Source organism: Rhinatrema bivittatum, chromosome 18, assembly GCF_901001135.1.
Source record: "Rhinatrema bivittatum chromosome 18, aRhiBiv1.1, whole genome shotgun sequence".
Classification (NCBI taxonomy): Eukaryota; Metazoa; Chordata; class Amphibia; order Gymnophiona; family Rhinatrematidae; genus Rhinatrema; species Rhinatrema bivittatum.
In genome coordinates this window covers 42,652,607-42,674,772 of record NC_042632.1, presented here as the reverse complement: position 1 = coordinate 42,674,772, position 22,166 = coordinate 42,652,607, and the positions used below count along the sequence as shown (strand labels likewise).

At 43.5% G+C, this 22,166-nt stretch overlaps 1 protein-coding gene across 2 annotated transcripts in view; it reads left to right on the top strand.

Annotated features, from left to right (window-relative positions):
• Positions 1-22,161, top strand: part of PWWP2A (PWWP domain containing 2A) — a 44,858-nt gene extending 22,697 nt beyond the window's left edge. The window contains exons 2-3 of one of the 2 annotated variants that reach the window (XM_029583633.1): positions 2,071-3,762; positions 19,551-22,161. In XM_029583633.1, coding sequence (XP_029439493.1) covers positions 2,071-3,748 — 1,678 coding nt within the window. In that variant the 3' untranslated portion in view covers positions 3,749-3,762; positions 19,551-22,161. Of the gene's footprint in view, positions 1-2,070; positions 4,783-19,550 lie in introns of those variants that run through there. The other variant, XM_029583632.1, reaches the window with a different exon arrangement.
• The last annotated feature ends 5 nt before the right edge of the window (positions 22,162-22,166 follow it).

Here is a 22,166-nt window from a genome sequence, read left to right as displayed (position 1 = left end):
TTCTCCTCCTCCCCCGGAAGAGGAAGTGGAGAGCATCGGGTGCCTGCGCGGAAGAAGAGACCACACTAGCGTGGTCTCTTCTTCCCGCGCAGGCACCCGATGCTCTCCACTTCCTCTTCCGGACTGCGGGGGGGGGGGGGGGGCGGGAAGAAGAGAGCACGCCCGGTGCCGCTGACTCCAGCTGTCCTGCCGCGTTCCGCCCGGGCTGACAGCAAAGGACTCACATGCTTGAAAGCGCGGCTCTCTTAATTTTACCGGGGCAGTGCCGCCCCCGGGAAGCTGGCGCCCTAGCCTAGGCGACCGCCTAGTTCGCCTAGTGCTTCCGCCGGCCCTGCACAGGGGGCACTATAGTTTGGGGAACTTTCCCCGCGGCACACCCGACCATGTGTCGCGGCACACTAGTGTACCGCGGCACACTGGTTGAAAATCACTGCTTTAAGTGACACTAAAGAAAAAGTGCAGCCTGAGCTTTTCACAATCAGGCCGATACAGTACAGTAAGGGCTAATAGTGCGTCGAAAATGCGTGTCCACCCCCCTGAAACTAATAGCGCCCGTAACATGCAAATGCATGTTGATGGGCCTATTAAGTATTCCGGTGCGATCCAGAAAGTAAAATGTGCAGCCAAGCTGGTACATCTCACTACCTTTCTCAGAGAAATGTGGATTCCAGCTGAATGCAAGAACAAATGGGAAAACTGCCTTCTGTATTTAGCTGTTTTCGTGACGTTGCTATTTGTGGTTTAGGTTTCTTGAAAAGCAAGGAGTATGACGTGTACGTTATACATCCGTAAGCTGTCACTCCGCTGTGGTTGCAGTTAATTGGTGTAGCACTACATTCAGAAGTCTTTTTAGATTTACATTCAGACAACATCCAACAAGGCATTGATCTGTGCAGTCTGGGTAACCAAGCATCGGGGTAACTTGCTTGATGCAGCGGTTACTACTTACTACCCTTAACCATTAAGCCTTATGCTCACCTTTGATGCTCCAACATTACTCTCTGCATCAATGGCAGGAAACGTGAATCAAACTTTACTTTCTCAGCCCAGCAGTTGCTTCCAGCTCAGTGGAAGCCAGGGCTTGTAAATCTATTGTGTTATAAACATGATATAATTCATTGTTTGATATTATTTTTGTCTCTTTCCAGTTTGTTTGTAGACTTCAAGCTGGTTATTAAGCTGGCTGGGTAGAAAACCTCATTTTCCAGGCTAAGCTTTCTCTCTGTGGGTTAGACGGGAATGCTGTGGAGATGACCTTCACAGTCTTCTCTTTGGGGGAGGGAGGAGGGCAAGTTTCAACCATTGCTCAACTGTGATCTGTGGCTTTCAGCTAAGGACTCTCCTTACCAGGGAAGGTTATAAGAATTGGAGAAATACCCCTGGTACTTATGCCTAACAGAAAATTACTGTGATTGACTTGGAAGCCTAAAGGAGCAGGAGGGACATGTTGGGTTATTAAAGTTAAATTTTTGATGAGGAAGATTTTCTTAGTGGTCAGTAACATGACTGTATCTCTGGTTCCTGGTTACCACAGTGGAAAACAGCATATGATGGTGGAGTGCTAGTGCGTGTTAAATAAACCGCACAGTCCTGGAGGTTTCAGGAGTGGGAGTGGTGACACTCCTCCTCCTTTTTTTTTTGTTTGTGGTTTTCAGTTTTTATGTCACTGTAATAGTTGGTCTGTGGTTCTATGACTTTCCCATGGACCAGAACTGTTCATGTGCTGCAAAGACTCTTACTGGAAAACTTGTCATTGAATATGTAAACTGGGTTAATGTTGCATAGTTTAGCTGTTGCTTACATTCTTTATAGTTGGGGAACTGAACTACAATGCTGTTTATCTGGCCTCTCTCTTCTGTTTGCTGGAGTTTCTGATTTTATGCATTAGGCTTCCTTTTGGAAAGTCAATGTTTTTCAGTTGGTGAACGGGCAGGAAAAAAACAAAACTCAAAAGATGTGTAAATGTATTTTAAGCCATAAGGAAGTGTGAGAGCGCTTATTTCCTTTAACAAGTGATTTGCATATAAACTGTGAACTGCTGGCTAATGTGCTTGCATTTTTCTCTTGCAGGTTTGGACCCCATGGGATCCCTGTTACCATATTTCCTAAAAGGGAATACAAGGATAAACCAGAAGCCATTCAGCTCCAAAGTAAATCATTCCAAGAAGAGACTGCAGCACAGTGCGAGGAGGAAGGCGCTGTTCTTGGGGACACTTCTCCTCCAGTTCCGGTGTCTGAGCCCAGTTTGGCGCAGAACCAGTGGACTTCCAAACCGCCTCCCCTCTTCCATGAAGGAGCTCCGTACCCCCCTCCTTTGTTTATCAGGGACACATATAACCAGTCAATACCTCAGCCACCTCCACGCAAAATTAAGAGGCCCAAGCGGAAAATATACAGGGAAGAGCCTACTTCAATAATGAACGCTATTAAATTGCGGCCTAGGCAGGTCTTGTGTGACAAGTGTAAAAACAGTATTGTGGCAGATAAGAAGGAAATTAAAAAAGGGAGCAGTGACTTTTCTAAACACGAGGAGAGTAAAAGGCGAAGACATGACAACGTAGCTACTGTGAATAAAAAATTGAAAACTGATCACAAGGTGGACGGAAAAAGCCAAAACGAGAGCCACAAAAGAAATGTTGTGACCAAGGTCCCCAGCCTTCCCCATAGCAGAGGGAGAGTGGTGCGAGTCTCGGCTCCGGCGAACACTTCTAAAGCTCAGCTTCACACTAAAAAAGTGCTCCAAAGCAAGAACATGGATCACATCAAGGCTCGGGAAGTGTTGAAAATGGCCAAAGAGAAGGCACAGAGAAAGCAGCGGGAAACATCGTCCTCCAAAAGTGCGCACCCTAAGGTTCACTTCACCCGGCGCTGTCAGAACACCAGCTCAGGTACCCTCCCGCCCCGGCTGCGCTTAAAGCCCCAAAGGTACCGGAACGAAGAAAATGACGCCTCCCTCAAGGCTGGACTTGAGAAAGTGCAGAGCAGCAAGATGGCCGTCAAGCCCCAGCCTCGCTACCCCTCCACCCGCTCAGCAGGTGAGGCCCCCTCAAAAGGTCCTGAAGAGGCCAGTATTGAGGTTCAGGACACGAGTGACGTGTGTGTGCCAGCTGATGAGCAGGAGGAACAGCAGACACTGGGCAAGAGAGGCAGGAAAAGCAATATAACCGTTTACATGACCCTAAAACAAAAGAAGCCCGATTCTTCCAGTGCCTCCATGTGTAGTAGCGACAGCACAGACGATTTGAAATCCTCCCACTCGGAGTGTAGTTCTACTGAAAACTTTGATTTCCCCCCAGGCAATGTGCACCCACCTTCCTCCTCCTCCTCCTCTTCTTCCTCCTCCTCCTCCAAGGAAGACAAAAAGCTGAGTAATTCCTTGAAAATTAAAGTGTTTTCCAAAAATGTCTCTAAATGCATCACCCCAGATGGCAGGACCATATGTGTAGGGGACATTGTTTGGGCCAAGATCTATGGCTTCCCCTGGTGGCCGGCCCGCATTCTTTCTATAACTGTCAGCCGGAAAGATAACGGTCTGTTAGTGCGGCAGGAGGCTCGCATTGCATGGTTTGGGTCCCCCACGACCTCTTTCCTTGCTCTCGCCCAGCTGTGCCCCTTTTTAGAAAACTTCCAGCTGCGCTTTCACAAGAAGAGAAAGGGCCTGTACCGCAAGGCCATCACAGAGGCAGCTAAGGCTGCCAAACAGCTCACCCCCGAAGTGCGGGCCCTGCTGACCCAGTTTGAAACGTGAAACCGGAAAGTAAGGTAGGCGAGGATACGCATTTCTAGCCTAGTCAGACGTAAGCAAAGACTTGGCCCAAAAAAAAAACAAGCGAATGTTGCACTCGTTTTGGCTGCGTCTCTGGCAGTAAAGTAACCTTTTGTGGCTTTCTTGAAGGCTATCGTACGCTGAGTTACAGGGAGTGGTAGAAATTAAAGGTGATTGCAGACTGTGAGGATTCGGTAAATTGTATTTTCAAACAGTTCCTCTCTACTTTTGGAAAGTAGTTCCTTAAGCATTCATAAATTATCCCAGCTCTTAGCAGTAGTCTTACGTGGGCAGCGTAGCTGTAGGGGGGATTTGGACTAATTTTATTAGTTTGCAGGTTCATGCCAGCTGGAAAAGGTAAAAAAATGGGACAGTAGAGTTTGTGAAGGTATACACGCAACCCGTCGCTTTTTCGGTGTCCTCCATGTCTGTACTGTAGAAAATTTAAATTGAGTTGAGGAGCTATCATCTGGTTGGTGTCTTGAGATCCAACACCTTGAGTGGCCGAGGTTGATCAATGCTGCAGTAAATCCTGGAGGAGGAGAAGTGAGAGATGGCTCGGGCTTCATGAAGAGGGTTGGTAAGAGAACGGGGAACTCTGCCTTTAGTGTCCACATCCATACATCTGCCTAGTAAGGATAGGCTTCTTGTTACTTGAAAGCAGGGCTGGGTGGCTCTATTTGGAATTGAAGGCTGATCATAGTGCTGGGTTTGGACTCAAAATCGTGAACATTCAGGTCCATGAAGGTAGTTTGCGTATGTAAATAACACTGCTAAAACTGGTTCCATATCTTCTGATTGCCTGTTGCTAAGTTCTTAGGGACATAATCAGAAAATTACACTTGGTGAATTGTCAGATGTGTAACACTTTCATTTTGGATGTATTAACTTCATTTTTTTTTTCTATACTCCATTTAAGGCATCTGTTTGCAGGTCAGAAAATAAAATATGAAATCTGTAATTGTGTAACGTGCTGAAAATGTACAAACCTGTAAATAAAATGAAGAAACTCTGAATCTGTTGTGCGTTTCTCAGAAAGCTTTGAAATTTAATATTTTGGCCACTGTAGGAGACCTGGAATCAGTTTGTCTCAGCTAGTCGAAGAAACAACATTACTGTTGAGAAACAATTAAACTTTGAGGGGGCTCACTATATTCATATAGTTTGTCCAGCTGGGTGAACTGGGTTTTGAAATTCATGCCATCTTCACTGAATGTCTTACCTGGCTATAGTAATTAGCCAGCTAAAATGTTGGCCAGATAAAGTCAAGGGTGGTTTTGCAGGGCAGAGCAGTTATCTGATTAACTTAGCCAGCTAACTTCTGAGGCAGTCCAAAGTTAGCCAGGTACATTCAGTGCTGCATCTGCATCACTGAATATCCAGTACAATTTTAACAGGATGAGTTTATCTGGCTAAGTTATCTGGGCTCCCCGCAGCTGAACAGTGACTCCCATCATCTTCCAGTATATTCTCACTTCCTTAATGCAGTGGTTCCCAACCCTGTCCTGGGGGACAACCCAGCCAGTTGGGTTTTCAGGATACTCACAATGAATATGCATGAGAGAAAATGTGCACGTTATGGAAGCAGTGAATGCAAATTCTCTCTCGTGCATATTCATTGTGGGTATCCTGAAAACCCGACTGGCTGGGGGTCCCCAGGACAGGGTTGGGAACCACTACCCTAATGTCATTTGATACATCTTTAAAGTCCATGCAGTCTTAAGGTAGTATTTCTATGTAGAAGACTTGGGGTGTCAAAATGTTTAGAGTACATAAGATACAGCCCTAGTGATCTGAGGGGAAAAAATAAGTTACGTAAAAGTTTTTTAAAATAGTAAATGTATCCACAAATTAAAGGATTTATTCTTGATGCCACACTTGAGCTTCTCTTAACTTCTTGCCAAACCAGGGGGCCCCATGTGTGAGTTTGTGGGCCTGGACAGGCTTAGCACCAAGTTGCAGTTCCAAAAATGCCTGAGAATTTGTTTTTCGTAAGGATGTATTTTTGTGCTAAACACCTTCTTTGGGGAAGTGATTCAGCTCAGTTCAAGAACTGCCTTGAGGCTCTCTAAAGATTGTGTGGTGTGATTTTCTTTCTCTAGGACCGGTAGGGAAGGCCATTATTCCAAGCCATTCCTGATGGTTGCCCCTCCCTAGGCAGGGCAGTGCCTAGTGTGTGATCTCGGCTACATTTGCAGAAGGCATTCCTGGGGCCTGGTTAGGGTGGGGGAAGAAAACACATCTAGACTACATTTTCAAATCTGCATGGGATGTATTCCAAACTAAGAACACCTGCACTTGTCCCGGTGCACAGCTGGAAAGTTACAGTAAGCTGCAGAGCACATTCTGTTGTACCAGCAAGCTCGATTTTAGACTTGCACACATGTAGAATTTCAAATCTGGTTGTGAGGGGGAGGTAGTTGGTGCAGGCCTCCAATACTTTCACATCTATACATTCAGAATAATACAGGAAGCGTTACTCTTTAACCTATTAATTCCTAAAATGATTTCATATAGAGATGGGTTTGGTTTCAGTAATTCTAACTAGGATTGTAGGAAGACAAACAAAACAAATATTAAGGCATAAATAAGGTGAAAGGGAGGAGGGGATTGGTCCAGCTGCTCCTTGCATTCTTTGGCCATCAATGTTTTGTGTTCCTGGAAACAGCTGATGATCACTTAGCAAGAGGTTTCCTTTTGGAACGGTCTTGTCCCATACCTAATCTTTGGTGCCCATTGTGGATGCTGTTACAGTGCATGGGTAGAGGGGGGCAAGTCTGTGATGAATTGGCACATGGATAATACATCTTCATGGGTTTATAGGAGGGCGAGTGCTATCTACGCCAGCATTTTCCAAGCTTGTCCTTGGAAGCACACGTAGGCAGTGGGGGTTTCAGGGTCTCCATAATACATAGACAGGGGGGAGATTATTTCTCCTGCATATTCATTGTGACAATCCTGAACACCCCCCACTGGCTAGGTGTGCCGCCAAACTCCTTGGGTTCCAGGACGCGGATATTTCATAGTCTCCCCTCTGCTAGATTTGTAAGCACTTTTGCTTTACACACAGATGATGTGGGCAATGCCTTCCCTGCCAGATTAGAATAGAGCAAAAACATTTCCCCAAAAGCTTTTTGATTACCCCAAAAAAAAAAAAAGTGTGCAATTTTGTGACTTTGACTTATTTTACACTTCATATATTCTCTTTCCTGCAAACAATTTGGGTAAAGAATTTTAAAATCTAGTGACATCCATGGTTTTTCTGACTGCTTGCAATGACTTAGTAAAAATGAGACTCGGACCAGTGAAGCACAAGTTGCTTGCTTTTATTTTTTTTCAGCTGCTTTCATTCCATTGCATGAAGATAGAAATTTGTATCTTAGAATTTATCGGCTCCTTTCAACATCAGCTGATTAATGCACTGAATTCAATATCATACTCCACATGGGACCTGCAGCATTGGTTCAATTCTAAACATCCAAAACACTGTTTACACTAAAACTTGAAATAGTTACATGAAAAGGGATAAAATAGTTTTAAAAGCAAGTGCAGCTTTCATTACCCATTCTCCTATCTATTTATATACACATTAAACAGTATTTTGATCAAAATTGTGTTGTCTCGTTTTATTGTAAACATTAAGGAAGTTCTGTAAGCTTTAAGCCTTAGCTGGTGCTGGTCCTTGAATGTGGAACTAAAGAGCTCCTGCTGTCTGCCCCAGTGAGCTCGTAACAGCTTCCTTTAGGCCCTCTGTGCCGGCAGCAGGCTGGGGCTGAGCGCCTGGACCCTTTACTGGGCAGGGCCTCCTTCGTTATATTGGAGATCAGTACCAGCTCCATGCTGCTTACATTTCGAGATCTTCCCTCATGTTTGCTAAGCAACAGTAGTAACTTCAGTGTTTGAATGGAAAACAGCCTTAAATTGCTTAAGATTAGTTTTCCTGCTTCCTTTGTGCTGTTCCTGAAACACTTTTTCTAGTTTCATTCTCTCTCACCTGGGCAGGTGTGGAAATAGATTTAACCTTTTCCTTCTTTATTTTAGTTTCTTTAGTGCCCAGGCTCCTAAGCTCTCTGCTTACCCCCTCTCCTCTGCCATGTTGGCCATCTTCTATCAAGGCTTTCTCTGCGTGCAGGAGCCGTTTGCTGACAAAAATCAGTGAAGCAGCATCCTAATTTACTTATTTATAATAGTGTGGTGGCTAATTACAGAGGTACTTTTACACTCCCTAATTATGTCCTCAGAAATCAAATGATTATAACAAAAACTGGGGATGATGTTTTCAATGTAATTACAACTGCAGTACTGCTTGAGTGATTGAGGCATGGCTTGTACATCATTATTACTATTTTGGTGTACCCTGCAACATCGCACTTTACAACAAGAAGTCTCTGTCCCAGTGAGCTTAGAAGCTAAGGGGGAACGTGAGGTGCCATAGTAACTTCCCCCAGGTCACACGAGTCGGTGCCAGAAGCAGGATTTGAACTCGAGTCTCTGGAGTCCCCTCCATTCTTCTAATCACTCTGCCCTTCGCTTTCCCATCATGGCCTGCAGGGTGTTAACATTTTAAGCAGCGTTCGTACAGAAGTGGCATTTGCAGCTTGTGAGCAGCAGCACCACCACCAATCCCCAAGGCTTCCAACCCTGGCTGCTGTCCAGTTCTGAATCTTCAGTCCACATTCGCCGTTCAGTCATCTGAAAAACCAAACGAGTACAGCTCACGTTCACTCGCCTCATTCGTAGGTGAGAAAGGGCTGCCTATCCTGGTTGCAAACTCTTAAGGGGTTTCCAGAGGAAATTGAAGTCTCAAAGGGGATGTGATTGTTGGGGGAGGGAAGCAGTTTTCTGTTTCTAAGTAGCTAGGATAGTGACAGGGATGGTAGCCAAAATAAAAAAGAAATCTCTAGCAAGAATCCTCCATCGCCACATTTCCTGCCACCATCCTTATCCTCTTCCTGGATGTGTTACAGTGCTTCTCTAATTCTGGTGTGTTCATAGCCCGTCCAATTTAATTAAAAGTACATTTCCTGGTGCTCTCACAGCCCAGTGATGGATCTGTAAAGAGCATCCTGGATCCGCGTGCACATTCTGCTTTGTACCAAGGAGCTGCATCCCCTGTGTGGCTGCTAGAGTCACGGGACTGGGAGTGTGGAGGAAGTGCTTTCAATTAAATGGGATTATCTAAAGTCTGAACTGCTGCCAGAGTGCGTGTGTGTGTGGCTTTTGTTTTTGTTTTTTATTAAGTTGAATGAATTCTATATATGAAAGAAGAAGCCTTGATGCTAGGTGCTGCTGCTCACAAGTTTGAAGTGTGTGCTAATTCAATCTCCTCCCGCCGAGAGGTTCCCTGTGGCCAATAATTGTGCCTGTATATTTGTATTTAAACAATATGAAACCAAGAGGAGAGACGGGTACAGAGGAGGTGTAAGCTCAGTGTGATTCCATGATGGCTGTGTTTTATTAGGCGAAGGTCAGTTTTCTAAGTTTGCAGCCTCTTTTATGTCTGCTCCTTTCACTTATTTAGAAGTATATCCTATAGTTTACCCTCTGGTTAGCTATTTTTAGAAAAAGGAAGTCATTGTGGAAGGTGTGGTTACCAAGCAGTGTTTGTACCTCTGGGCCATAACCGATCCTCTGCTGTGCCTTCTTCTTGGCGTTCCTCTAAGATTAGTTTATTTCATTATGGATTTTAACCCATTTTATACGCCTGGTGCTATCTTTAACTCTATGCCTCACAGTGCTTTTTTTTTTTTTTATTGTAAATTGCTGACAAGAGGAGGGGGTGGGACCCAGAAGCCATCACCCCAGTGGGGGCCTTGGAAGGCTCAGATTATAAGGGTGGGAGATGGGAATACCAGGGGGGTGTGTGCCTATAAGACCTCCCCCTCCACTCCTTAACTGTTGGCCCTGATTGCAGACACTGTGCAAGCCATTGCTTCTCCCCGAGAGTGAACAATGAATAATCTACTTTTTGGGAGCCACAGGCTAGCGGTGTCCCACATTGGCTGCCGTCGGAGAGCTTGATGGACCTTGGTGTGAGCCACCATGGCATTTCTTATCTAAACAATGATAAGCGGCTAGGAAGGCGTGTTGACTTGACAGCTCTAGCCTTACGCACAGTTTGCCCCTGGTCCAACTAATGGAAATATGGCAGATAAATATCGCAAGGACCATCTAGACTGCCCATTGTTCCTGCCTACTGCAGTGCTGCAGAAACCTTGACCTGCCTTTACCCTCATCTCACCATAAATAAACATCCTTTGGGTTTGTTGCATGCTTTCCAGATTCTCACGGATTTTTTTTTTACCATCAATACCTTTTCTCCAAAGAAATGCTTCCTTTTATTTTAGTTATACAATTTCAGCTTCAACCCACGACCCTTCCTTTGTGGCATTTATACTATTAACAATCAGGGGAGCTTAAAAAAGCAGTTGGCCATCCTTGGTACCCAATAGGTCTTGAGCAGGTCTTAGGAAGCTGAAAATAGGAGGCAAAGTAGTGATGGTGCTAAGGAAGCACTGCTTTGTGGCATTTTAGTGTCCATACTTAATTGCTTTGTGTAAAAATAGTGGTGAGAATTTTATAGAGAAAATCATATTTACATTAATAGTATTTTTAGTTTCCTTTTAGAAACTGAACAGTTGAAAGTATATGCACTATAACAGCCAAGAACCCTTGCAGGTCAAATCATTACTGTTCATACCTGCATTTAAGATTAAATACTCTTTAAACCTCATGCACTTTGTGCATTTGGGGTTTTTTTCACTTGATAACCCACTCTTATGCCAATGGGTAGGCAGGATGGGGTACAATGCAATTCATTTCTCAACATGGAGAACTAATCCAATAAAATTACTCCCACAAGACCGCAGTGCAGCTCAAACCTCTCTCCTTTCAGCTTTGAAACCAATGCTGTGCTACTCGGCCCTAGCCCATTCTGCCCTGGCCTGAGGAAGGGCGTGCAGCTTAACCGCTCGTCACAAATACCTTAAGTCCAATGAAAAGGTGTCACCTACAAGGTGTTGATTTTCATTTTGGAATATCGAAGGGGATAGCATGGCAACCCAATTACGGCAGGTTCTTGTTATACGGCAGTTCTCTTAATGGACTTGGAACATACGATTTGCCATAGTGGGTCAGCCCAAAGGTCCATCAAGCACAATATCCTGTTTCCAACAACGGCTAATCCAGGTGACAAGTACCTGGCAGGATCCCAAAAGCTTAATAGATTCCGTGCTTTACTTTTTAGGATCTAATTTTGAGTTCTGGCATGGATGCTTGCTTGCAATGGAATTTTGGTGCAAGAAAAAGTGAACAAAGAACCAGAAACTTAGCAAAATTAACTGAAAACCGTATTCTACATTAAGTTCTACCCTCGAGGAGTTAATTTGTTGCGCAGAGGTGCAATGGAAGTATCCCCGGGTTTTTAATGGAAGGCGATGGGAATGTGTGTCTCCCAGCTGCTGAGGGATTGCTGCTCCTTTGCGTAAACGTAAGGAAAAGTTAGATTATCCTTCAGTCAGAAGGCATGGAGGTACTCTCCCTGTTTGAACTGGGTCTACCCCGTTGTATTTATGCCTCTCCTCTGAGATAGATGCTGCATTGTCACACCATATGTTGTCCCTCATCAGACAGGGATAGTTAATTCCATGGGATCAATGGGACCTGAAATAGTGAACCCACCCCTGAATTCAGGGTCAGGCTGAAAGCATGGGATAGCTGCAGCGTGTAGTGAGAGAGTGCCATAGCACCTCTGATTACTGAGCCCTTCCCACTAGTATGAACATAAACGGAAATAAAATCATACAGCTCCTCTTTTAAGGGCCACTGTACAGTGAAGGCCTTTTATGTTATTACTGTGTAGCTCCACCCACTGTTATAAAATCATCTGTCACTTTATGCTCATCCTGGCTTGGAGTGCCCCTAGGTTTTTGTCAGTATCTCTATAGTAAGGCCTGATTGTGCCCTTTAAAATCGTTAAAAAAGAATATAAAAGCTATCCATAGCCGTGAGCGAGCAGGCCCAGCCCAGGGACATTATTTGTCACGGCCATTAGCATTTGCTTTGGACTGTTTTGTTTCCTCTGGCGCTGTCCGAAGAAACGAATGCAATTACAAAAAGGCCAAGTGGTCGCAGGCCCGTTCCCTGGGTGGCTATTTGAGAGGGAGCATTGCCATCTTTTAAAAATGCTTTTGGGTCTCCTTTTTTTTAAGGAGTGGAATTGCCAGCAGTGACTTCATTTTGGAAACGATCCAGCCTGAAATGCTTTGAAAGAGTGGGCAACTTCATTGCCATTTCTAGCTCTGCTTGCTGTGCTTTTATTTACGTACCACAGTTTCAAACTTTTTAGAACTAGAATTCCTAATTTTGAGTTGCTGCCATTTTTCAGATGTTAAAAGAAAAGCCCTTTCAAGATGGTGGTCATGCAGCGACGTGGGAGAGCTAAGACTGTTCCCCCCAACTATATCTGGTAGATTACCGTGTTGTGCCTGAAATGAGCAAGTCTCTACTAAGCAGGATCTGAAGTAGGCTGGCATACAGAGAACCACCACCTCAAGCAAAGCAGTCCAAGATAATGTAATTAGTGCCAGCTCCATGGGTGCTTGAGTGCCCTCTATCGCAGCTTTGCCTTCCATGTCACCTCTTCAATCTCTTGCATCTGTGGCAGCTGTAAAGCTGACATGGGAGGGAGCGCAGAGGGCTATTTGATATTTAGCTTGCTCGACCACCCATGCTTGATGCCAGCTGGGAGAATGCTGCTAAGAATCACAACCTAGGTGCTTGGCTGACTTACAGAATAATGAAAGGCCTGCTTAAAAGGTGACAGTTCAGAAATAGTGTAACATGAGTTGCTGGAGTTTACAATAATGCTGCTTATTAAAGAGGTTTCATGCCGTCAGTCTTAGATTTCAGTTGGTGCAGATTATTCCAAGATATGAGTTCTTGCTGGTTTCTTTAAGATATAGACCTGTAGCATTACGAACTTGTTTCTAGTATTTTAACATATGTTCAAATTCTGTCATGGGTTATATACTTTTCACTGGTGGGTAGAGGTGTGGGCTGCCTTGGTTGCAGCTACTAAGAGGCTGGTAGGTAGGCTATAGCCCGCTCTGAACTTCCATTTAAACTTGGAGAAGTAGAAGAGGAAATCAGTTTAGCCTTTTTCTTCTTTCCTTTCTGTAAATTTGAAGGATGCTATAGATGTTATAGATGTTGGACAGGGTTTTATTACTGTTACAAGGTAAGCATTTAAACACAAAATCCCTCTTCAGCATTGGAGGTTCATGAATCCAGTTGAGCACTAAGTGCTGGGTCATGTAGTACCATTCCTGTCCTCTACAATATTGAGTGAAGGAAGATACCCTGGCAGCCAGGGGCGAAAGCCTTCTCTTAATCCTGCATCAGCCAGTGCCTTCTTTTACCAGCTGGAGTCCCATCTACATTTTACGACTGTTACATTAGCCTCAGGCCTTCTGAACCTTGCCTGTTTTGTCTGAATTGCTTCCTTCTTTCTCAGATCGGGGCTTCTTCATAGCAGCCCCCAGAACTACCATCAAGCCACACCAGCAGCAGACTTAAAAAAATAAATTAAAAAAAAAATAAAATATATATATATATATAATTAATAGCAAGACCTGTCAAAAATGACAGGAAAAAAGACATGTAGATGCTTTCTTTTAGCCCCCTGCCTTCCCCTTACTCATGGGACCATTCCTACGCATCCATCTCTCTCCATTGTTCTGCCACACCCACATCCCCCCAACTCCCAAACCCTTTCCAATGCATTCCCCAACTCCACATTCTCCCTATTCAGTCACCTTCAATCCTATCTCAGTTGGCCAAGCTGATGGCCAGCAAAAGCGACCTCGATTGTGCTCCTCAGAGTCCTTGCTGACATTCCTCTCCTCTTCCCCATCACCAATGCCTTCCTCTCATTGAGTGCATGCTAATTGCTTTTAGCGTGCCCTGTAACCTTTCGGGTGTGCTGTTCGTATTTAGCACACAGCAGCAGGTTTAGTGGATGCTATTTGGTTTTAACATGTGCTCGTTGTGTCCCATACTATGGCAAATGCACAAAATGGTGATGTCATTTCCCTTGGATTACTCTCTTAATTTCCATTCCCAGGTGATAGTTTTGGGTGGGAAATCATCAGGTGATCTTAAGGACGCCCTACTGAGCCGATGCACCACAGTGTCCCAGAAGAGGCATTTGTGATTGCAACTCACATGACCGCAACCAAACCATAGGGAATTATATGAAGTGCCAAAAAGCAGAATACAAATTTAAAGAAATGTGTGTGTAAATTAAAACAATAAACATCCCTCTCTCTGGAGAAACCTAACCTTATTATAATCCTAATTGGTATAACAGCTTGATGCCCACACAACTAAAGCTTTTACCAAGCCAAGGTTTTCATCTGCAATGAATCTGCAGGGAGATTCAGCCTCCTTCTTAATTAGAATACTAACCAGATTGCACTGTAGTTCCTTTTATCTAAAGCATCTTACAAACAGATGCCCGAGTTATTTTAATGTATTTGCCACTGATACGTTTATCATTCCTGGAGGGTGAAAGGTTGAATTGATCTTGCTGTGATGTGAACGGCTGCGGTTTGCACAGATGAAACAAGTGCTCCACAGCATCTGAAACCAGCTAAAGGTTTTGAGAGTTTGGGAACTAAGGCTATGATTTTGTCAATTATTCTCCCTACCCCAGACAACACTGGCAGGAATTCTTGAAAAAAAGCACACCTGGAATGGTGTGTTCTGTACTAGTACTGGTCTAAAGGTTTTCTGTTCAGAGGCAGGGTCCCAGATCAGTTTCAGGATAGTAGGTCATTTTTTGGTTGTGAATTTGTCACTTGATGTTGGTTAGCTTTTTACCTTGGGTGGTGTCGGTGTCAAAAGAGCCCTCTTTTCGAGTGCATTGGTTAAAAAGCACCACCTCCATATCTGACCTTTAGCATTGCAGATGTTTTAAAGCAGCAATAAAATATAGGCACTCGTTTTGATCAAACTTGAGTGCTACATATAGTGCCCATATACTTATCGGGTTAAGTAGGCTACCAGTTTTTTCTCAGGATTAGTAGAGATTTACCTTTTGAGCAGAATTTGAAACTTCGATTTTAAATATAGCTGCCAATACATTTTTTTTTCAAAATATAGCTCCCCTAGGGTGGGGTGGGAGTCGTCATCGCTCAAGGGTGGTCAGATTCAGAGCCCGCGACTGGAGTTCACGGAGCCTGGCAGAAGGGCTGCAGTAGCCAAACTCCGCTTCATGGGAGTAGGTGGAGGGGGAGGGCATATAAAATAGGAGAAAATGACCCGGGGCAATTCCCAATGAAGGCTCATAGCGCCCGATCCTAATCTAGCTGGAGGAAACTGGCAGATTAAAAACCTGGCAAGGTGTAGCATTCGAGAGGCTGCTACGAATGCAGAGTGCAAAGCCATTGAGGGTCGTAGAGTAAATGTTAAGCAATTAACAAGCTTACTCTGCCAGCAGCTGTGTTTCTAACCAGTCAGGTTTTCAGGATAGCCACAATGAATAAGCATAAGATGGATGTACATACAATAGACACAGTGCATGCAAATCTGTCTTAGGCATATTCATTGTACATATCCTGAAAACCTAAACGGGCTAGGCGTGCTCCGAGGACTGGGTTGAAAAGCACTGCCTTAGGGTATTGCACATACATAGCACATCCTGAGTTATGTACGCCAGTATCTCTCAACCCTCTCCTGGAGGCACACCTAACCCGTCAGGTTTTCAGGATTGTCACAATGAATAGACATGAAAGATTTGCATGCAATGGAGACCCAATGTATGCAAGACGCTCTCATGCACATTCACTACGGATATCCTGAAAACCATACTGGTTAGGTGGGCTTCCAGGAGAGGGCAGGGAACCACCGATGATGCCGTAGATTAGGGGTGGCCAACTCCGGTCCTCGAGAGCCACAAGTAGGCCAGCTTTTCAGGATATCCACAATGAATATGCATGAGGTACATTTACATACAGCGGAGGCAATGCCTGCAAATCTAACGCCTGCATATTCATTCCTGCTGTCCTGAAAACATGGCCTGTTTGTGGCTCTCGAGAACCGGAGTTGGCTACCCCTCCTGTAGATAGTGCAGACCCTGCATGCCTCCAAGACAGTTCAGGCTCATTTTGAATGGGCTTGCAATGCTCGGTAATTGACCCGCCAAGAAAGTTTCCTTTCTGCTAAACTGACTCACCAGCGGGGGCCTGGGATGGCATCGACATTTTTATAAGATTTACAAATCATAAATATATTGGTCCATATCTGCATTGACCTCATTTGGAAAAAATATTCTTGACAGTTGCTAAAAAGCATAAGAGCAAATAAGGACCAAAAAGGCCATTTAGTTTGTCCAATTACCTTCCTGCTTCAGTGCCATAAATAATATCCGGCTCTTCGGGCACTGCACAGCAGATTCCATTCAGGTACAGGAGCTATTTCCCCGGCTGCAGAGGGCTCACAATCCAACAGGCCTCTGCAATAAGTCGTGCGCTGAAATGGGGGCTCCTTTCCCTAACCCGCACAGCCCCCTCTCCTGGGTGCCTGATGCTATATTTTAATGAGCTGCTGCGCTAGGGAAGAATTATGCTTCCCCCGTAGGCAAATGCATCGGACGCGCAGGAGCCGTAGCTGTGCGTCCGCAATTACAACGGGCACTCAATAGGCGCGTCCATCTGATGCCGCATCAGGTCTCTTTCTGGACACCAAATATACATGCACAGTAGCAAGGGGTGACATTGGCCTGGAATGCGTATGATACATCCAGAATTTATTTATTTTTTTTCATCCAGCCGTTACATTATTCTTAAACACCGCAAGCAGTACGTAGGAACCGCTCAGGAGACTTTTAAAAAATGTCTCCTGCGCCCTTGCCTCACGGATTGATTTAATGGCAGCTCTGGGGCTGGAGTCAAATTTTCCACGTTAGAAAGTGGGTGCTGGGCACCCAGCAATTTTCTGCAAGGGGAGGGGGTAGTAATAGTTAATAGCCTCCTCTTCATGGGATTTACATGGGATGAGCGCTCTCGGTTACACAGTTGTTTGGGCACATGTTTTGGATGGGTTAATCTCCTTCTTGCCTCTGGTACTAGTCGAGCATGTTCAAAAGGCACATCCACCTGTGTGCACTTTTTTGCATCAGCCTGTAAGTTTGTACCTGAAGCGATGCAGGATAAAGTGACTTGCGCAAAGGCACAAGGAGCAGCCGCAGGATTTGAACCCTGGCTTCCGCTGCCTGCTGTTCTCCCTACTGCACCGAGGCTGGGAAAATCAGACGCGGGGCTCCCAAGCAGCCCCTTGTGCCGTGATTAGTACATACATGGTATTCTAAGATATCAACCCACAGAAATACGTAATACAAAAGGCTAACAATGTCTTTCTTTAAAAATGACAACCCAATTTTCAGAAGTTATTTTCTGGCAAGGCTCAGATTTGCACAGAGCTTCCAAGCAGCCACAGCTTCAGTCTCCTTTTGCTGGAGAGAGCTGTGATAGCACAGTGCTTTCAGTATGGAAACTGCTCTGCTGCCACAGCTACCAGCAGCCGGCAGTAACCTGAAACCCCAGCTGAGCTCCCAGCCCTGCATACCCTAAGCGCTTGTACAGCACTGATGCCTGACCTTCAGGTATATTAGACTGATAACGTGACTACTGTGGTTGATTGATTGCTTCCTTTGATTTGTTGTGAATTTGTTCTTTGAATGCAGACGTTTTGGAATGAATCGCCTAGCATGTGTAAATCCGCAACGTACATAATGGATTCAGTTGATTATGGATTCATTGTGACCTCATACTCCTATAAAGCTCAGCCTTTTTTTTTTTTTTTTTTAGCATGTTTTCAAGACAATATGAAACACAATGTTAATGGTGAGATATCATAACCCCATTAACATTGACATTATGACCAGTTTCCTAATCATGGCAAACTGTGATTGCCTTGATTGGAGAGTTTTTCAGCTTGGCCAGGGGCTTTCTACTCCTTCACAAACTAATTCCCTGACCTTTTGTGGATAATGTGTTGCTCTCTCAATTCTTGAGAGTGTATCATTATGATCAGCCCATTGATACTCCTTGCACTGTAGCTTTTCCCATTATGAAACTCCTCATCAAAAATGGCACTTAGTATCAGTACAGAAACAGACACTGAGTTGCTGTGGTCACCCTAACCATGCAAAATTAGGCCTTTAAGCTTGCCCTTACTAAATGAACTGCTCAAGCCCATAAGGCCTGGCCAAGCCTTGCCTTTCCATGATTAACGGATTACTATTCATGGCAGTAGCAGTTTCAATGATGATCCAATATCATTGTGAAGCTAGAGATATTTAATGTTTTGCCATGGCAAGCATTGTAATGTCATATTACTGTAACAGTCCACACTGATGCGACTGCTTTGACGACCACTAAAAGCCAGAGCCATAAGGCACCTGTGTTACCTTAACTCCTCTTCCTGAGGTATCTCAGCTTCACTGTGGCCTTCATCTCCCCGCAGCCAGAGCAGTAAGTGCTCGCTAATGCTTTCGCTTTGCATAGTTAATATTGTTTACATGTTTAATACCATATTGACATAGGTAAGAGTTTTACAAGAAGTAGAAGGTGGGGAAGCTTTAGAAATAGAAGCCAGTAGGAAGAGAGTGAAAGGCTGGGGAAACCTTCCCAGAGCAGCCATGGTTATAACCCTACTCTCAGCTATACGGCTGCATTAGGCTTCCAAGAAGACAGGTAAACCTGCGAGGAGCAGCCATATTTATAACCCTAACATCAAAGAGCATGTGGAGGACAGATACAATGGCAGGGTTGAGAAGGGTAAGCCGTGGGAAACTGAGCTCATGTTTTTAAGCACAAGAGACTTTATATGCTCCTCTTCGCAAAGGGGTAGAAAACCAGAGAGGGCAAATCTGGGCAGATAAGCTGAGCCATCATTTACTTTGTATATTGCTGCGTGAACACTGCTGATCAAATAATAAGGGGTTTTAAACCAGGTTTTTTTTTTTCTTTACTGTGCATGCAGAACTAATATTTTTTAATCAAAAATTCTGTAACATGTTAATATTGAGAACTTTAAAAACATCAGAGCAACCTTGGGTTATTCTAGAACCAAAGTCTGATTTTAAAAGTAAAAAATATTGTTTGAGGTAGGCAACTCATTAAAAAAAAACAACAACTGGTATTTTACAATGACTTATTCCCAAAAACAGATGAAAGAAATGTTATGAAATTTGGAAGAGTTACAGGGATTGGAGCAGTGATTGTCTGTTTTTAGAGTACATGTGATCATGTAGAAATGGCACCTTTTGATTATAGAAGTGCGATTTAAGCCCAAAATAACTACTGTACCACTATTAGTGAAAAAGCATGGCTCTTTACGGCTAATACTCAGCAGCTCACCTGCTGCGAGTATTTTGTGGCATCGTTCTTCTTGGAGTTTATAGGCTCTAACTTTTTCAGGGCCAGATGTACTAAAGGGTTTGCGGACTGTGGCTAGAGGGCAAAATGCTTTTCCCACAGCAGAATGGAGAGGCCAGCTCCAAAGTTTAACAGATAGCAAATATAATTTTGGGTTTGATGGAATCATTTTAAGGTGATTGTATAGTGAAATTCTGTCCTGCTGAAAAGCCAAGATTGGACAAATCGATTGACCGACACAAGCTTTCATGGCAAATAATGTTTGCAATGGAAACATCTTTTATAGGCTTTCTAAATAGTTTTATCTGCAAGTCAAGTACTAAACTATTTGTCTTTTCTTCTAGCTCAGAGACACTAGGGGATTACCCTATTTACTGGAATCCCCCCCCCCCCCTGCCAGAAAAAGGAGGAGCAGGAACAGCTCATCCCCGTGAAAAGGAATGCAAGACAAATACTATTGAACTTTTTTTTCCCTTTTGGGATACCATCATGAAGAAGTAAACAGAATCTGTGAAAACCAATTACAAAAACCATCATCAGGACTTATTGGTCTCTTGTAAATCATTTCTGCTTTGAATCTTAACAAAAGACATTTTAGGAAATATTTTATAAATACTTTTGCAATAAATAATGCATGAGAGGGGGGAAAGGTGGTCTTTGCTGCTACCAAGGGACCCCACTTGAACCAGGAATCACACACCACCCCGTGCAGACTGCTGCCGTTTCAGCTTTTTGGGTGCAGCCAAAGGGTCAAAAAGGGCGAGGTGATGGCCCTGTACCTTTTTTTCCCCCTTATGGTGGCATATTTTTGTTTTGTTTTTTTCCATCTTCTGAAAAGTTTCATTTTGTGCCCAAGTGGTTGTGGGACTAGAACTCGCCTTTTGATGCATAGATGGGGTAAGAGAGCAGGGGATACAGAGGGAAAGGTCTAGAGCAGCGTCATGCCTATGAAAGACAAATGAGGTCAGGTCCATTGACTTCTTCCAATTTGTTTTTCTCTAGGAGACGACCATTGTTTCTGACACTTCATTTTGCTCTTTTGAGAGGCAAGGTACGATGAAGCCCAAACACTTAAAAAGAAATATCATCATATTGGACCAGGTGCACTAGTGAAGTGGTGAATGGTTTTTTCACCATTATCCCTACTTTAGTGTAGATTTTGTTTTGGTTTTTTTTTACAGTAAAATAGACAGTAGTAGGGTAAGCATTGAGTTTGGAATTGGATGGAAAAGAGTGACAGCTGTCTTAGATAAAATAGCACCCAAGAAGATTTTTCACCCTTTGGAAGTTAAAATTTATATGCATATTTTTAGTAACATTTCCTGGGGGTTTTTTTGCTCTTTTTTGTTGGCATTATCACATTTTGGGGTTGACTTAGTTGCCCATGGTAGTCGCCTTGTCTATGTAGACTAACCGAATGCAGCATAAGATAACTGTGAAGACAATTAGAAGGTAACTCAAGCGAGTCCCTTAACATGGCAGCACCCATGAAACGTGCAAGACCTTTCCCAATATTTGACTCCACTCAATTTTTAAGCCTTACACCTACTTGCCATGTTTGAACGCAGATTTTACATTCCATTAGCAGATGTGGCTGCCTGGTCTCATCAACCCTGGTGCAATTTTCTTTAGAAATACGAGAAAACAGGAAATAATTAAAAATAAAATCTGGTGCTCTCTTTACTTTGTCTTTCATGGCAGAGGACAGGGCCATTATGGGGAGAGACACTTTAAAAGTTAAAAAAAAATAAAAAAAAAAATACCCAACTCAACTAACATTTCTTTGTAGTACAAATTCATTCCCTATCCACTCTTGCAACCATAACAAGAAATATTATCCCAGTGTGCTGCAAGTGGGGTATTTGCTTTTAAAATTAGTTAATCATGTACTGATATTCCTTGGAACCAAATTGGTAAAAGCCAAGTAACGTTTTGCAGACTGATCAGCATTCAGCTCCCGTTCCCAGTGACATTCTAGTGTATCTGAAAAAGTTGGGATACGCACTAGACAAACAAGATGAGTTAGGCATGAGAATAAGGAATGAATTATTATCCTAGGGGACAAAGTAGTAGCATGTTTCATTCCTTTTTAAGTTTCTTTTCTTGCTTTCGGCACAAAATACCTTGTTTACTTAAAGGGTAACACGCACTAACGTGCTGACAAGGAGAGACCTAGTGCAGATGTGGAAAGCAGATGATAGTTGCTAGTTCAGTTTAAGAAATAATTTTAAACTTAAGGATGCAGTATCTGTTTTAGGTGCTGATTTTAATTTATTTATAATGTTGGAATTAGAATGCGTAGTTTAAAAAAAAAAACAACACTAAATTATTGTACAATAGATTTCTTATTCCTTTTATTTGCAGCCTTTTTGTGTTTTTGTAAGACTGTAAAATTCTTTTAAGCTTTTTTTTTTCCCCTCTCCTAACTGGAGGATGAGGGTGGGCTGGCCCTCCTCTGCTCTAACCCCAGAGGTGCAGGCGACCTAGGATTCTGAAATATAAAGTTATGAGCCTTTTATAACATGGGGTATTTTGTTTGGGGATGGAGGGATAGGGCCTCAGAAAAAAAATAGAAGCCTGGTAAACATGTTAACCTCTGAAAATCCACTGCTTTCCCCCCCCCCCAAAGTACTGTAGCTATTTTGTTCCTCCTCTTTAATTTGGTTTTCCTGAATAATTGGAACTTGTTGTCAGGGATGTTTAATAATGTAGACATTAGTGCTGTATTTTTTGCTTTCCATTGTTTTGCTTTAGCTGCTTAATATTTAAGCTGTGCTGCATCCATCCCATTTTTTTTTTGGAAGTAGTTCGAACAGCCACTTTTTGCCTCCTTCATTTCATTAACTTGAACAGGACAAAAAAAAATTGTGATTCAGCTTTCAGGTTTGCTCAAGAGTTAAATGTTGAAGAATGTTGTGTAACATTTATTCAAATAAAGTCTTGATTTTTCTTAAACACGT